Source organism: Equus przewalskii, chromosome 25 (genome assembly GCF_037783145.1).
Source record: "Equus przewalskii isolate Varuska chromosome 25, EquPr2, whole genome shotgun sequence".
Lineage (NCBI taxonomy): Eukaryota > Metazoa > Chordata > Mammalia > Perissodactyla > Equidae > Equus > Equus przewalskii.
Genome location: NC_091855.1, coordinates 45,527,854 through 45,542,427, shown reverse-complemented (window position 1 = coordinate 45,542,427; position 14,574 = coordinate 45,527,854). Strand labels below are relative to the sequence as shown.

Sequence of the window (14,574 nt, the reverse complement as noted above, 5' to 3'; positions counted from 1 at the left end):
GCCGGGCTGCGTGGGGAACCGTGAAACATGCTGGGTGTCGGGGGGAACGGCCTACTCTCAGGAGACTCCTGGGCACAGATTCAGGGACCAAGTGCCCTGATGTCTGTGGGTCACTTTCAAATCATTCAGTAAAGTCGTGGGGAGGGGGGGGCGGGCAATGTAACAATGTTAACCATTTTGCTCTGTTTTGCAAGTGCCTGCCATTTTGGGGTGAAGGGTAGGTGGCGCTCATCATGATCTCTCTGCAAATGTCCTGCTGGGCTGAAGTTTTTAGAAATAAAAAGTTGAGGAGACTAGGAGGGTGCGATTCGGTCCTCCTGCCCTCAGCTACCAGGATGGTGGGGCCCAGGGAGGGCGGAGCGAGCGAGCCCAGCAGACCCGTTGGCTGCAGATCAGGAGGGACACGCCTGGTGGGGAGTGACCTGGGGGCACAGAACCGCACTGGGCACATTGATCTTTCACGGGACAGTGGCCACAGGTGGCTGCCAGCCCCCCAAACCCAAAGACCACACGGCACATTGTCTCCCACACCTGGGCCAGCAGTTGGGGCCGGGGCCGCAAGGCCAAATCGCAGCCCCTAAGGGACGTGCCAGCATCATTCTAACAGACACAACCAAACGCAGAAAGTAACTCCACGAGGACACCCCGGATCCGAAGGGAAAGCTGAGCCCACAGTGAAGCTAAACCATGAAGAGAGGGCACCTTTGACTTCACTGCCACTCCGGCCCCGTCTGGGCACCGGCCAGAACTCCCCTCTGCACCTTTGGTCCTAGGCCCCAGGCCCAGTCGGTCAGCACAGCGCTGCAGCCCAAGGCAGAGGCCGGGCCCACCCTGGGCCAGGCTGCAGGTGCATGGAGACCCAGACAGCCTGTGCCCACGGGGCTCACCTTTGGGCAGGGTGGGGCGGTGGATCCCTGCCCTGGAGCCCCTTCCACCCAGCACAGGCTGGAGTGCGGCAGGGACCCAGGCCTGTCTGTCTGGTGCATCTGTTGGCCTCTTGGGGCCACATCAAAGACCCTGATAGTCCCTCGCATGGCCCGGTGCCGCTCCCTGGGAGGCGCCTGCATCTGAACAGACCCCCACTGTCTCCAGGACCTGGCCTCCAGGAAGAGGCGGCGTGTGCACCCCACTGCAGGGGATGGTGGCCTGCCTGCTCCTGGTAGTGGCCCTTGGGACCATCCCTGTCCCTCACTGCCTCTCTGGGGACACATGTGGCCAGCACCAGGGCTGGTGAGGGGCTGGAGTGTGCCCTGTGGACAGATGCAGAGTAAAGGTGTATGCCCCGGGGGCTGCCGGGTGTCACAGAAGCCCAGGGTTGGCCTGGATTAGAGCCAGGCAAGCTCAGCCTGTCCTGCCAGACCCCAGAGGCCAGAGCACCCCCATCCTCAGAAGCCCCGGAGCCGCACTCCTGGAGGGCAGCTTGTCCTCCCTGAGCTCTCCAGGCCTGCCTGCCTGGCGGGCAGCTCTGAGGTTGCACCTTGCCACAGCGAGGAGAGCGGAGAGCAAGAGAAGCGAGGCAGGGCCGCCCTTCCGGGGGACAGAGCGAGGAGAGGGCGCCAGGAGAACCCACCACCAGAGGTACGGGGGAGGGCACGCCTGCTGCTGCGCCAGGGCGGGCTGGTGGGAAGCTGGGTTAGTGTCCAGGAGAGGCTGGGTGCAGGCGCACCTCCGCGCCCCGTTAGTGCCGAGCCAGGCCGTGTACGTACCTTACTGGATCGCACACAGCCTTTTTGTTTTATTATCGTCAGAGTCAGGGGCAACCTCTGCTTTCAAATAAAAGAAATGCACTCAACAGCTGATCGCTAGTGAGCAACCCTGAACTCAGAGCCGGCGCCGCGAGGAGGATGCTGAACCAAAAGGCAGCTGCGCCAAAAGCACAGCCATGCGCCACTCCCAACACTGCAGCGGCCACCTGCCAGTCCCTGCTGGAGGCAGCCAGCATGGGCAGGAGTTAGCAGGTTAGGGGCACAGTGATCCAGGTGGTGGCCCCCCAAAGCTGCCCCTCCTGGGTGCCTCCTCTCCTGCGGGACACAGGGATGCCCCGGGAACCACCCACTCTTTGGGGGGGGGGGATTGGCCGACTGCAGGGAGGGGTCCAGGGCTCTGGCATAGGAAGGACAAGCTTTGACCACACCCTGATGTCCCCAAGCCTTACATGGGTTGCCCACTGGGCCCTCTGCTTTGGGGCCGAGGAGGCTGCAGAGCCCAGACTTACCGTCCTGGCCCCTGGTGGGCCGCTTCTTCCTCCTCTTGCCTGGCCCCTTTGAGGCCTGGCCCCGGGCCCTGGGGAGGGCGCCAGACCCTGAGGAGTCAGTCACCACATCCTCTGAGAAGGACTTGTCCAGGGATGTGTCCAGCGCGGAATCTGGGGCTGTGTCCTCCTCGTCCTCGTCCCCATCCCCCCCGGGGACAATCGCGGGGAGGCCAGCACTGTGGCCATGGGCAGCCGCGTCCTCTGGCCCTTCGCCTGTGCTGTCAGCCTCGGCCTGGTCGGTGCCCCGCGAAACTGTGGGGTCCTCAGTGTCTTGGCTTGAACCCATGGCCCCGGGGGGCTTGTCACTGGCGAACTGGAGGGGCTTCAGGGCTTGAGCGTCTCCCAGTCCTACTGGCCAGGCCCCCGCAGAGGGCTCGGAGCCCGGGGGCTCGGAGCCTGGGGGCTCCTCCAGGGTCAGGAAGTCGCTGGCATCGACGTACCAGGAAGAACGCCTCTCCAGGGGCCTGGGGCCGCCCTCCTCCGGTGGGTCTACCGTGGGCTGCGGGCTGGGCACAGTGGCATCCACAAGGTCCCAGCCACGGGGCTCTGTGGCCACCGCAGTGTCAAGACCAGGCTCAGAGGGTGGGCAGCTGGTGCCTGCCCTGGGACCTCCCATGGGGTCACTGGTAGTCACTGTGGATGGAGGACGTGTCAGCGGAGGGCAGGGGCCCGCCTGGAGCTGTCCCCATAGCACCCTGCTCAGCACACACCCCAACGGGTGCCCTCCCGCCGCCTCAGCTTCTACCCGAATGCCACCAGCCCTGGAAAGCCTCCCACCCTCAGGACCCTCCCCAGGTGGCCTCCAAGCATGCGTTCCCACAGGGCAGGCCTGGGCCTCAGCATCCACAGTCTGTCCACAGTGTGGAAGAGCAGGGGACGCTGAGCCCCAAGGCCATCCTGTCCCCAGTGCCCCAAGGCCTGCCTCTCCCACCACCTCAGGCCCCCTCTGAGCCCCAGCGCATCTGTCAGTGGGCCCACTGGCCCAACTCTCCTATCAGCCTGGAGGCTGGATGCAGCTGTAACTCCAGTGAGGAGCCCTCTGTTGCAGCAGACACGCAGGAGCACCGTCTGGCCCCGTCTCAGAGCTGTCCCACATCTCAGGGCAGCAGGGAGACCATCAGGGAGGGCTTCCTGGAGGAAGGGAGGCACTGGACCGAAAGGAAGGCCCAAGGGCGGGGATGGTGGGCAGGAAATGAAGCAAGAGGGTCTCACCAGGCGCCCTGTCCCTCCGGGGCTCAGCAGCGGCCGCCCTGCCGCCCCCCTCTGCGTCCCCTCGGCCTCGGGCTGTCTTCCGCAGCTGGAAGCCTTTCCTGATGTCGGCCAGCAGGGCATCGATGACACACACTTCCTCCTGCTTCCTGCCTCCCTTCCTGACTGAGAAGCCCCAGAGACCCTCAGAGACGGTGCTCATGGGGTTCCTGGAGCCCACCCGGGGGGCCTCGAGAGGAGACGACCCAGAGAGGGTGGGTGATGCTCCAAGACTTTTGAGAAGAGAGGAGAATGGCCAAAGCACGGATGTGGCAGCCCCACCACAGCCGGCCCCTGCCCACCCCGTCCCGGGGCCCAGCCTCACCAGGCTTCCCGTCCTCGTCCCGTGGCCTCCGTGCCTCCTCCTCTGCCAGCTGCTGCTTCCTCCTCTCGGCCTTTGCCGCCTGCTCCTTCCTGTCCTTGTTCTCCTGCAGAGGGCAGACACAGCCCCGTGAGCCTGGGTCCTCGAATGACTGTGCAGGCCTGGCCCTAAGAGGAGATTCCACCTGCCCTGCGAGAGGCCATGGGACCAGCCCCATCCTGCCGGCCCACCTTCAGGGCACGGATGAAGAGGTCGCGGAAGGTCTTCATGGTGCTGAAGGTGTCCTCCAGGGACAGCTGCTGGGCGTCCTCACACAGGTAGCTGGCCAGCTCCAGCTTCTTCTGCTCAATCGCCTGGAACACCTCCTCCAGTGCCCGGGAGGCTGCGATGCTGGCCTGGGAACACAGGGGCAGTCACAGCCCTGTGAGGGCCCACAGCCGCCGGCACAGGCCCTGCAGCAGTGGTGTCTGTGCAGGACCAGGAGTCTGGGCACCTCGGCCCCCAGGAGCAGAGGAGGCCCCTCACCCGCAGGAATCAACTTGGGGCAGGAACGACGAGCCGCTCTCCTGCAGGGGCCCCTCACTCGGGCTCTCTCCTTCCTCACGCTTGCCTGCCCCCGCCTGGCTCACTCCTCCCTTCCGACCCCTGGCAGACCCCTGGACCCTGCAGGGGCCTGCCCCCCTAGAGACCCTGGGCAGTGCTGCCCTTGCCCAGGGCCAGCCTGCCGGGCACTTGCCTGGAGGCGCTGGGCATACTGCTCCTGCACCTCTGGGATGGAAGAGGACACCTTCCGCTCCATCTCCAGAAGCTTCTGCAGGTTGGTGCTGGACTCCGAGTGGATGATCTCAAGGTTGATCCTGAAAGGCGCAGAGGGCTGGGTGGGATCAGGTGACAGCTAGCATCCAGACTGCTAGGACAGTGGGGGCCCTGGACTGCACACTGCAGGTTGCCAGAATCCTATCAGAGCTGTGGGGCAGGCTGAGCGGTGTCAGGGAGAAGGGCCCGCCACGGCCGATGCTGGGTCTGCAGGGTGAAGACTGCGACCCAGCGGCTCAGCCCGTCTGCGCCTGACCCTTGAGGTGCAGCAGCTCTGGGACCAGAGCACCTTCCGTGGCGGTGTGGACCCTGGAGTCAGACCTCCCGGAGCTGCCCTCTCCAGTCTGTGTGAGCCTAGGGATGTGGCCCTGCTTCCCTAGGCCTCAGTTTCCCCATCTGTACCACGGGGTGGCACAGCCTTGCTCAGGGGTCAACCTTGCAGAGAGGCTATGTTAGACCCGCCCCTGGCATGACTGTGGCCAGGTCACTCGCTGCCCCTTCTAGGCTTCCTTTGAATCACACAGGGACAGACCACGGTGGACACGAGGTCCCGTCCCAGAGTGAAAGTCGGCGTTCTTTAAAGCAGTTCCTGGGGGCCCGGGTTGCGCTGCAGCTGTGAGACCCAGCCTGGTTCTGCCACCTGCAGGTGAGGCGGGGTGGGGGGGTGTTGGCGGGGGGCAGGGGCGCCTACCCAGCTGCCTGGGAGAGCTTCTCCAGGTCCTGGGGCAGCTGCAGGAGGTCCGGGTGGCTCTTCTCCACCTCCTGCACAGGCACGTGTCCAGTGAGCGGCTGCGGCCACACCCTGGCCCCGGGCATGCCTGAGCCTGCCCCACCTCGGCAGTTCAGGTCCACGCCCCTCGGATGGCCTCAGTGCTCTGGGCCCCTCAATCCCTCCCTTGGGCCTGGTGTGATTCTGGGACATTTGGCTTTTTGGGGGGACTGGTGGTGGGGGGGAACAGAAGCGGGGGGAGCAAGTGAGCTCTACAGGGGGAAGGCAGGGTGAGGAGGGGGTGGGGCCACGAGGGGTCTGTGGGACGAGAAGGGCATGGACTCCACGGAGGCCCGAGGAGGACTGGAGCAGCGGGGCCCCCCAGGCTGCCCCGGGCCCCTCCGCGCCCACCTCCAGCACGTGGTGCAGCAGCGTCACGCGGCTCTGCTGGGACTTGGTCTCCGTGAGCTTCAGCAGCGTGCTGATCTTGAAGCCGTCGGCATCACCGGTGTGGCTGCCCTGAGAGGGACAGGGGTGAGTGTCCCTGCCTCCCGGAGGGTGGGGGTGGGCTCGGGCACAGCCCACTTACGTAGTTGAGGAAGTTTCCGATTTTCAGGATCAGCTGGCAGAAGATGGGCAGCTGGTGGCTGGTGAGCAGGCCTGCGGAGGGCGCCAGGGCTGAGGGCAGGGCTGGCGGCACGGGGCCTGCAGGGCCTGGCGTGGGGTCTGGGCCCACCTCCAGCGGTCGTCACACCCCTCCCCCAGGATCCCTCCCAGGCTCAGCCTAGACTTGGGCAGGGCGGCTGAAACCCCCTGCCACAAGCTTGAAGCCCCGGAAGCAGGTGCCCCGGCAGCAGGTCTCCCCAACATCAGCGTTCACCGAACCCTCCCAGCCCTGGGGCAGACGACTGCCGCCCTGTTCTGTGGCTGAGGATGCTGAGAGGAACCTTCCAGAAGCTGTGGCCACCCTGGTTCTCAGCTAACCATCCCTGGGGCTTTGGGGAGGGCGGTCCTCCTGGCTCTGTGGCCAAGGCAGGAGGAGACGTCCACTGTGTGTGCCCCCAGGAGAAATGAGCTGCGCCTCGGCGGTCAGGCCTGTCTGTGTCCCTGCCCCATGGCTGCGGTAAGACCCTGCTGACTCCCTGCTCGGAGAAAAAGATCTGTGTATATGTGTGTCCTATGTGGGCACGTGTGTGTTCAGTTTGTGTGTGTGCATGCATGAATGTGCATGTGTGTGCAGTGTGTCTGTAGGCATGAGTATACCATGTGCGTGCAGTGTGTCTGCAAGTGCATGCATGAGTGTGCATGCATGGTGTGTGCCTCAGAGCCAGGGGCGGCAGTCCACAGTGAGGTGGGGAAGGTCAGCACCCAGGGCATTCTCGGTGGCTGTTCTGATGCTGGGTGAGCAGGGGCCAATGGGCGCCCCTCCTGGCACCCCCCCACCCCAGGGCTTTGCAGCCTCACTCACTCTCGCAGGCGGCGAGCACCAGCTGGGCCTTGGGCTGCACCATGTCCAGCACGACGGCCGTGCCCTCACACAGCAGCATGCACTCGACCCGCAGCTGGTAGCTGGGACAGCACAGCAGGTCAGGGGCTGGGCCCTCCACACACACCAGCCCTGGGCCTGCAGCTCAGGGGCGAGGCCGAGGGTCGACTTAGCACAGAGCTGGGGGGTGGGGGATCCCATGGCCTCTCCCTGTTCAACATGCACATCCCTGGCCGGACCCCAGAAGTGGTTTTGGCAGGACTGGGGTGGGGCCCAGGACGGGGTGTTTCAGACAAGCCCCTAGTGGCCATGGACATGCAGAGGCTCCCTGGGGGGCACCTTCCCTCTTAGAACAGGTGGGAGTCTGGGCTGGGGTCTCCCAGGAGGGCCTGGGGCAGCCTCAGGAGGCCACAGGGGCCCTGGCCAGCCCCACCCTCACCACCGCTGGCCTGGATGAAGACCCTAGCCCCACACGGTCCCCTCAAGAGGCCCCACGGGTGCAGATGCACCAGTGATTTTGCCACCTTCCTCACAGAGCCGTGGGGGAACTGTCTGCACAGCCCCGCTCGCCCCTCCAGGTCTGGACCAGATCCCACCATCACCCCCTGCCCCCTCCCCACGGGCGGGCCCTGGGGTCCAAGGGCAGCCGAGCTCACCAGGGAATGCCCAACAGGAGGAGGTAAAACTGGTCGGCACTGGCCAGCTTGGTTCGATCCTCGGTGAAGGAGCGCAGGTTCTCGATCTGTGGAGGGGAGGCCCACACATGGGATTCCAGCTTCTGGCCCCCCCCAAGAAGCCCCACAGGAAGACCCAGATGCCCAGCGGCCTCCACTGCTCACTCCAGCACCTCACATCCGGGCAGAGCCCGTGAGGCCCCAGGGAGGGGCGGGGGGCAGAGTTGGGACCCCGCCACTCCCCTCTCCCTGCTGGTAGCCCTCAGGGCAGCCCGCAACCTCAGTCTCCCATCCCCGCTCACCTCGTGCTTCTCAGGAAGGAGCTTGAGGAGCTGTTTGAGCACCTCCACGTCGAACTTGGTGGTGTCTCCCGCCTGGATCATAGCGGTGACCTCCTCGTTGGAGCTGGAGGGTGAGAGGACGGACGGGTGGGAAGGAGTGGTAGACGGAGGCATGAGCTGACCCCCTTGGCCTCCTCGGGACCCTGCCCACCAGGGAGGGCCCTCGGCCCAGGACACTTCTGCTGGTCAAATCAGGGTCCCCTCCCACACCCATGAGGTTGCCAGAAGCACAGAAAAGGCAAGCCGCCTGCTTAGGGTCACACAGTAATGAGGCTGGGGGTGAATAACACACTCGGCATCTGCCAGAGCACCCTCTGCCTCCCCATTTGAGGGGGCTGCTCAGGACACTGGCAGGATGGCTCCGTGACACCAAGTGAGCTCCCTGGCTGGGGCCAGTGCCCAACACCTGCAGGGAAGGCCTCCGGGGCTGAGAGGCAGAGCCAGGTCCTCACTGTGGCTTGTCCGCCACCTCTCTGTGGCCTTAGGGGGCTCCCAGGTGCTCTTTGGGTCTCAGTTTCCCCAGAGAGTCTGCACTGGCGGTCTCCGGGGCCCCAGGTTGGGGCTGTCTGTGGATGGTACACCCACCACTTGTCTCCGGTCCGAGGGACAGGATGTGCACTTCCCAGGGACGGCCTGCAGAGGGCACTGCCGAGCCCAAGATGGGGGGCCGTTGGTGGGAGGGGCTGGCCCTGAGACAGGGTCGCCTCCCCCATCCTAGCTGCTCACCATTTAAACTGCTTCAGGAAGATGTTGAGGTTCAGGCTCTTCTTGGAGTCCAGAAAAGTGATCTGGAAAACACCCCCGTCCATTGGGCTGCTACCTGGAGGGTGGGCACAGAGCCCCTCCATGGTCCAAGCCTCAGCCCCTTCCCCACCTCCTTGGGCTCCTTCCTGGCCGGGGCTGCAGCTGGCTCCTTGGGCTTGGCCACAGGGAAGGAGAAGAGCTGCTCGATGCTGGAGAAGTCTGGCTCCACCACCTCAGCGCCCAGGCTGCTCAGCGAGGCCCACATGGAGTTGCCCTCTGTGGACGAGGCGCCCCTGTGAGGCTCATGCCCACCTAGGGGCCCGAGGAGCAGGTGGGCCTCACAAAGGAAGCCCTCCAGCTGCTGTCATGCCGGGTGCATGCACGGGGATGCATGCACGCACGTGTCCAGGCTGGCTGGCGATCCGGCCTCCAGCCAGCCTTGCCCTTGACCTCAGCATCAGCACCCCCAGCCCCCAGGGGCCTGGGCAGCACAGGGGCTGCGGCATCAGAGAAACACACCAGCCTGCAGGGTTGCGTGCAGGAGGAGAGAGCCCTCAGAGGTGACCTCTGAGCGTCCCTGCCCCAGACCACGCGAGAGCTGAGCTCGGGGGGCTCATGCCTGGGGGCCCTGGGCTCAGATGTGAGTACACACACTTCAGGAACCGCCTGCCACTCTCCTCAACAGGGTCCAACCCTGCCCCCCAGGGGAAGCCACCTGCAGAGAAGCCACCTGCGGGGACCTGGGTGTCCTCACCTCGTGCCACGTTGGATGGCAGCTTCTGCCAGTTCAGCTTCTTCATGCGCAGCGTGGGCGGGTTCACCCGTCGGTGGCTTGGCACCCAGGCGGAGCCCAGGTGGTGGTCCACCTGAGCCACGATGACCTCCTCCATGCCACCCGCCGCAGGGGGCCCAGAGGTGCCGGGCAGGGGTGGGGGTGGAGGGGGGCATCCCGTGCCGGGCAGCGGTGGGGGTGGGGGTGGGCATCCCACGCTTGGCAGTGGAGGGGGTGGGGGAGGTGCGGTCCCACTAGAGTTAGGCAATGGGGGTGGTGGAGGGGGTAGGAGGCACACGGTTGGTCCTGGCAGTGGGGGTGGTGGAGGGGGTGGGGGACACACGGTTGGTCCTGGCAATGGGGGTGGTGGAGGGGGTGGGGGGCACACGGCTGGTCCTAGCAGTGGCGGTGGTGGGGGTGGGGGGGGAAGAGGAGGGGGAGGAGGCCCAGTGGTGGCGCCGGGGAGGGGCGGTGCAGGCGGGAGTGGGGTGGGCACCCGCTGCTCTAAGGCTGTCAGCTGTGAAGCCATGATGTGGCCGGTGTCCTGCGTGCTGACAGCGAGCAGGCTGCTGAGGGCCCCTGCCGGCTGCTGGTCCTCCACCCACACCTTTGGGGCACCCGTGTTCTGGGGAAAGCTGCCCCTCCGACTCTGGCCTAGGTCGGCCTGGATGCCCTTGTGGGCCTTGTCCAGCGAGCTCGGGCGGGGCCGCCCCTTGACGGACAGGAGCCGCTCGACCATCTCCTCCAGGGAGCATTCCTGGGCTGTGGTGGGGGTGTCCAGGGTCAGGACAGAGAGCCAGAGGAGGCAGGCAGGGGAGGGTTGGGGCCAAGGACAGGCATTCTCCCCCCATGGTTCGAGACCCCAGTGTCTGCCCACCAGGCTGAGGTCAAGGAGGGGGATGTGGGCGGGGTGCCCCCTCCCCTGCCCCGTCCTGCCTGCTCACCGTCACTGGCCAGGAGCACAGCCCGGTTCACCAGGCTCTCCAGGGCCTCCCAGAGCAGCTGGCTGGAGCGGAGGGTGGGCTCCAGGTGCAGGAGGCCCTGCAGCACCGACAGCAGATGGGCGGATGCCGGGGAGCAGCTCACCTGGGTGAGGCGGACGAGGAGCGCCAGTCAGCAGCCACCCCCTCCCTGGGGCGGGCTGACAACCACCAGCCTCAGTTTGCCAGGAGCGTCCACTCATCACCATTCTACGCCTCAAAGGGGTCCTAGGAGGTCCTGAGTCAGGGTACCCTGACAGCCGCACTGGTGACATCCAGGGCCGGGTCACTCTTGGTGCTGGGGGCTGCCCTGTGCACTGTGAGATGTTTAGCAACATCCCTGGTCTCCAACCACTTGAAGCCAGTAGCACCCTTGCTCAACACAACGTCTCCAGACATTTCTGGATGCCCCTGGGGACACTCGCCTGGGCTAAGAGCCACTGGGTTCAATGAAGGATGGGAGGTCCACCCATGGAGGGTCTGAACTGGACTGAACTTGGCCTCCTGGACTCTCATTGGTCCCGAAGCCCCTCTCAGTCTACCTGATGGTGGCCACTCCGCTGGGGCCCAGGATGGCACAGCCCCCTCTGGACAGCCAGGCCTTTGGAATCCTGTCCTTCCGGGCCCTGTGGCCCTGGCTCTCTCCCTGGGATAGCCCAGACCAGCCCCAGGCTGCCTGCTCCAGCGCCCTGAGCCCTCACGGCTCCCCGAGTGCAGCTCCAGATCTGGCCCTACTGCCCAGGTCATGGGGTGGTCTGACCAGGGCAGGGAAAGTGGCTGTTTCCGAGCCCTGGACTTGGGCCACAGCCCACACAGCCCCTCCTCCCAGAGACAGTCCCTAGAGGGGCTCCCCTGCCCCCAGCCCACCTTGTGGAACAGGGAGGCAAAGACCTCCTGGTGGCTGTTCATGTCAATGCCGCCACAGACACGCAACAGCTCCTCCTCATCCTCGGCCTTGGCCTCCTCGAAGGCCTCAAGCTGGATCAGCAGGTCGGCATCTTCCAGATCTCTGAGGAGTGGGGGCCCCAGGCGGGCTGAGCCTGCTGCTCCCACCAGGCTCCCCCACCCCGGGCAGATACAGACACCCTGAGCTGGGCCAGTGGCTGCTGCAGCCAGGGGCCGCCATGGTCTGTTGGGGCTGGCCTCTCTGGCTGGGGGTGGCGGGCTCACAGGTCTGAGCCTGGTACCCTGCTGGGCTGCCCCAGGTCACCTGGCAGCTCCACGCCCCTTGGGAAGGAGAAGAGCAAGCTCTCACACGCACAGGGAGAGATGTGGCCCAGAGATGGGGAGGACGTGCTAGAAGTGGCACAGGATGGGGGGAAGGCCCTCCTCTGGGTGCTGCGAGGACGGCACCAAGACCACACCTGAGGGGGTCTGCATGGCTTCCACCAGGAGGGCAGGGCATCTGGTCTGAGCGTCAGCAGCTTGGAGGTTCACTGGGCCCAGGACCTGCCAGTCATCTCAGCCTGGCCAATGAGCCGCGCCCTCAGCGGCAGGGTGGGCCCCTCAGCACCCAGCAGACCTTTGTCCTAGACCACTTCAGCCCCAGTCCCACCAGCCTCGGCTCCTCCTCCTGGGGTGCAACTGCTCAAGCTGACTTCCCTGACACGCAGGGGGTGATTTCCCCACCCTAAGAGTGGTCCTGATGAGGCCGGAGATGGGGCATCTCAGCCACATGGGTTCCCAGGTACCCAAGAAAATCTGAATTTCAGATAATCCATGAGTGACTTTTAGTCTAAGTATACCCCACACAGTATCTGGGATATACTTACACTACAAAAGTGACCCCTTGTCTATCTACAACCTGATTAAGTGGGTGTCCCGTACTGTATCTGGCCATCCCCGTTTCCAGGGGCAGCTGCCAAGACCCTGGGCAGGGAAATTCCACGGAGCAGCCTGTCCAGCACTGCTGGGGACAGCCAGCTGGGTCCTTGCTGGGACCTGGCCCCAGGAGGGGTGACCTGCTGGGGCTACCTCCCTGCCCATCGGGGGGCGCTGCTTGGGACCCAAGGGGAAGGCGGGCCTGGCTCTGGGCAGCAGCCAGTGGGAACTCACCGCAGCCGCGTCAAAACGTCCAGCAGCTGCAGCCCTGGGAATGGACAGACGGGGTCAGCGGGCCTCGGAGGCCGCTCTGGCCAAGACCCCTGGGTCTCCTACATCTTCTGACGCCGACCCCTCTGCCCTCTCCCTGGGCTCACTCTCACCACCTGGAGCACCGGGCCGTGGAGTGGGATGGGAACCTGCCATTCCCAGGGGACACCAGGGACACGAGGCTCCAGAGGAGAGACATCACACTGGACACACAGTGGTGCTCATTAGGCGGTCGCTGCTGGAACCGGGGGTCAGGTCGCCCACCTCCCTCCACTGTTCGGCTAGCCTCACACTGAGAGCCCTCCAGGCCTGAGGTCCAGAGGTCCTGAAGGCCCCGAGTCCACGGAATGGAGAGGTGAAGGCAGGAGGCTTCCCAGGCCCGTGGCAGAGCCTTTCTCTGGGGTCTTGGGGGGCTGGGGGCATGGGGCACCCCCCCAGAGAGGGCAGTGTGGGCCAAGCTGGCCGAGGGGCCCCACAGCAGAGGCCAGGGGCGCAGTTACCGATGAACTCGCTCCGCAGCTGGGTGCGGGCGCGGAGGTCCTCGGGGCCCAGGATGATGGCGTTAATCACGCTGAGCAGAGTGACCACATACGGCACGTTGCTGCTGTCGGAGAGCTCACTCATGATGACGCTGAAGCGGTACTGGCGGCTGCACACCATCTGTGGGGAGGCCAGGGGTCAGCGTGCGCCCCAGGCCATGGCCAGGGGCCCCGGCCACCCCGCCACTCACCTTGTAATGGTCCAGGGCGTCCAGGGCCAGGGCGTGGCCCTCGGGCGAGTAGATGCACAGGGCAGCCAGCAGCTCAAACACTTGCTTCTTGACCATCACGTTGGATGTGTCCAGAGCTGCCAAGGGCCAAGGGTGTCTCAGTGGGGCCCAGCGTCCCCAGAATGGGGCTCCCTCTCCTCCCCACCAGCTGCTCCCCGACCTGTGCCTGCCTATGGCCTGAACTCCCACACTTTGGCTGGAAAAGTGGGCCGACGCCAGGGGGCACCGTGCACTGGCCACCACCCACATCAGGTGCCGGCCTCTCCAGGGTGCTGACTGGTCTCCGGACCACAGGGGCAGACCCTGCACGGAGGGCCATGGAGGCAGGGGCAGCCCAGTCACCCAGGTCTGCTTGGGCTGCCTCTTAGTTCTGAGGGGGTCCCCGCTGGCTCTGGGCCCTTGGCCCACCTCGGCACACCTCCCTGGGCTGAGCCCATGTTTTCACCAAACTTGGCACCAACTGTGTTTATGACAGACAGCCACAATGCCTCCTTGTCCCCATGAACCCCGGCCTCCCACCTCATTCCCTGAGCTGGGGAAGTTCTGGGGTGTCCCTTGGCTGGCCCTGCTGAGAGCAAGTCACAAGGGACTCTATGGGGGGCACAGCCAGGCCTGGGCTGGGCTGGAGAGGAATGAGGCTGCCCTCGCCCGCCCCCATGGGCCAGCCCACCCGTCACTGCCCACCCCCAGGGCCCCAAGTATTGGTGGGACTGGTCGCTGCCATGGAGCAGCACAGCCTGGAGGGCAAGGGACACACGGTGACCAAAGGCCACCTAGGGTCTCTCCTGAGGGTTGAAGACTAACTCTGGGTATAGCCTGGGGAGACTTCCTGGAGGGGGTGATTGAAGCGGAACTTAAAGGGTGAGCAGAACTTTGCCGGCACACAAATGTAGAGAGCAGCCAGAGCAGGAGGTGGGGGCCAGGAGCTCGGGAAGGAGAAGTCCCCAGCTGGTGGAGCAGGGGACAGGGCAATGGGGGGCAGGTGGAGGATGCCATCAGCAAGGCGGGTCAGACCAGAGGGCTGGCTCTGGGCTAAGGGGGAGGGGCTTGGAGCCAGGCCAAGTGTGAGTGGGGCCACTCAGGTTGACTTGTGTTTTTGACCCAGGTGACTCTAGCTGCCCAGGTGGGGATGGGGTCTAGAGGCCGTGGTTGGGGCAGGACCAGAACCAGCACAGGGGTGGGTGGAAAGGCAGAGCAAAGTCACAGAACAGAGGGGACAACCAGGTGCAGCTGGTGGCTCCAAGGAGACTCGGAGATCTCAGACCTGGGGCAGACAGTGGTGCCCTCCCTAACTCTGGGAAACTGGTCCCTCCTCCAGGAAGCCCTCCCTGGCCGCCCGGCGGAGCTCTCTCTTCCTGTGCCCCCAGC

General features: G+C 65.2%; 1 protein-coding gene across 6 annotated transcripts in view; it reads right to left on the bottom strand.

The window, feature by feature from the left end:
* The window catches only part of INF2 (inverted formin 2), a 30,389-nt gene that overhangs the window by 2,080 nt on the left and 13,735 nt on the right, over positions 1-14,574 (bottom strand). For 3 of the 6 annotated variants that reach the window (XM_070593447.1, XM_070593452.1, XM_070593450.1), the window contains exons 3-22: positions 13,168-13,283; positions 12,938-13,097; positions 12,402-12,435; positions 11,214-11,355; positions 10,311-10,452; positions 9,349-10,128; positions 8,725-8,870; positions 8,577-8,638; positions 7,812-7,914; positions 7,492-7,577; positions 6,818-6,918; positions 5,939-6,009; positions 5,761-5,868; positions 5,332-5,402; positions 4,561-4,681; positions 4,055-4,219; positions 3,828-3,930; positions 3,467-3,628; positions 2,216-2,887; positions 1,707-1,763 (exon numbers count right to left, since the gene is read on the bottom strand). In XM_070593447.1, the coding sequence (XP_070449548.1) occupies positions 1,708-1,763; positions 2,216-2,887; positions 3,467-3,628; positions 3,828-3,930; positions 4,055-4,219; positions 4,561-4,681; positions 5,332-5,402; positions 5,761-5,868; positions 5,939-6,009; positions 6,818-6,918; positions 7,492-7,577; positions 7,812-7,914; positions 8,577-8,638; positions 8,725-8,870; positions 9,349-10,128; positions 10,311-10,452; positions 11,214-11,355; positions 12,402-12,435; positions 12,938-13,097; positions 13,168-13,283 (3,401 nt within the window). In that variant the 3' untranslated portion in view covers position 1,707. The remainder of the gene's footprint in view (positions 1-1,706; positions 1,764-2,215; positions 2,888-3,466; positions 3,629-3,827; positions 3,931-4,054; positions 4,220-4,560; positions 4,682-5,331; positions 5,403-5,760; positions 5,869-5,938; positions 6,010-6,817; positions 6,919-7,491; positions 7,578-7,811; positions 7,915-8,576; positions 8,639-8,724; positions 8,871-9,348; positions 10,129-10,310; positions 10,453-11,213; positions 11,356-12,401; positions 12,436-12,937; positions 13,098-13,167; positions 13,284-14,574) is intronic. The other 3 variants (XM_070593448.1, XM_070593453.1, XM_070593451.1) reach the window with 1 other exon arrangement.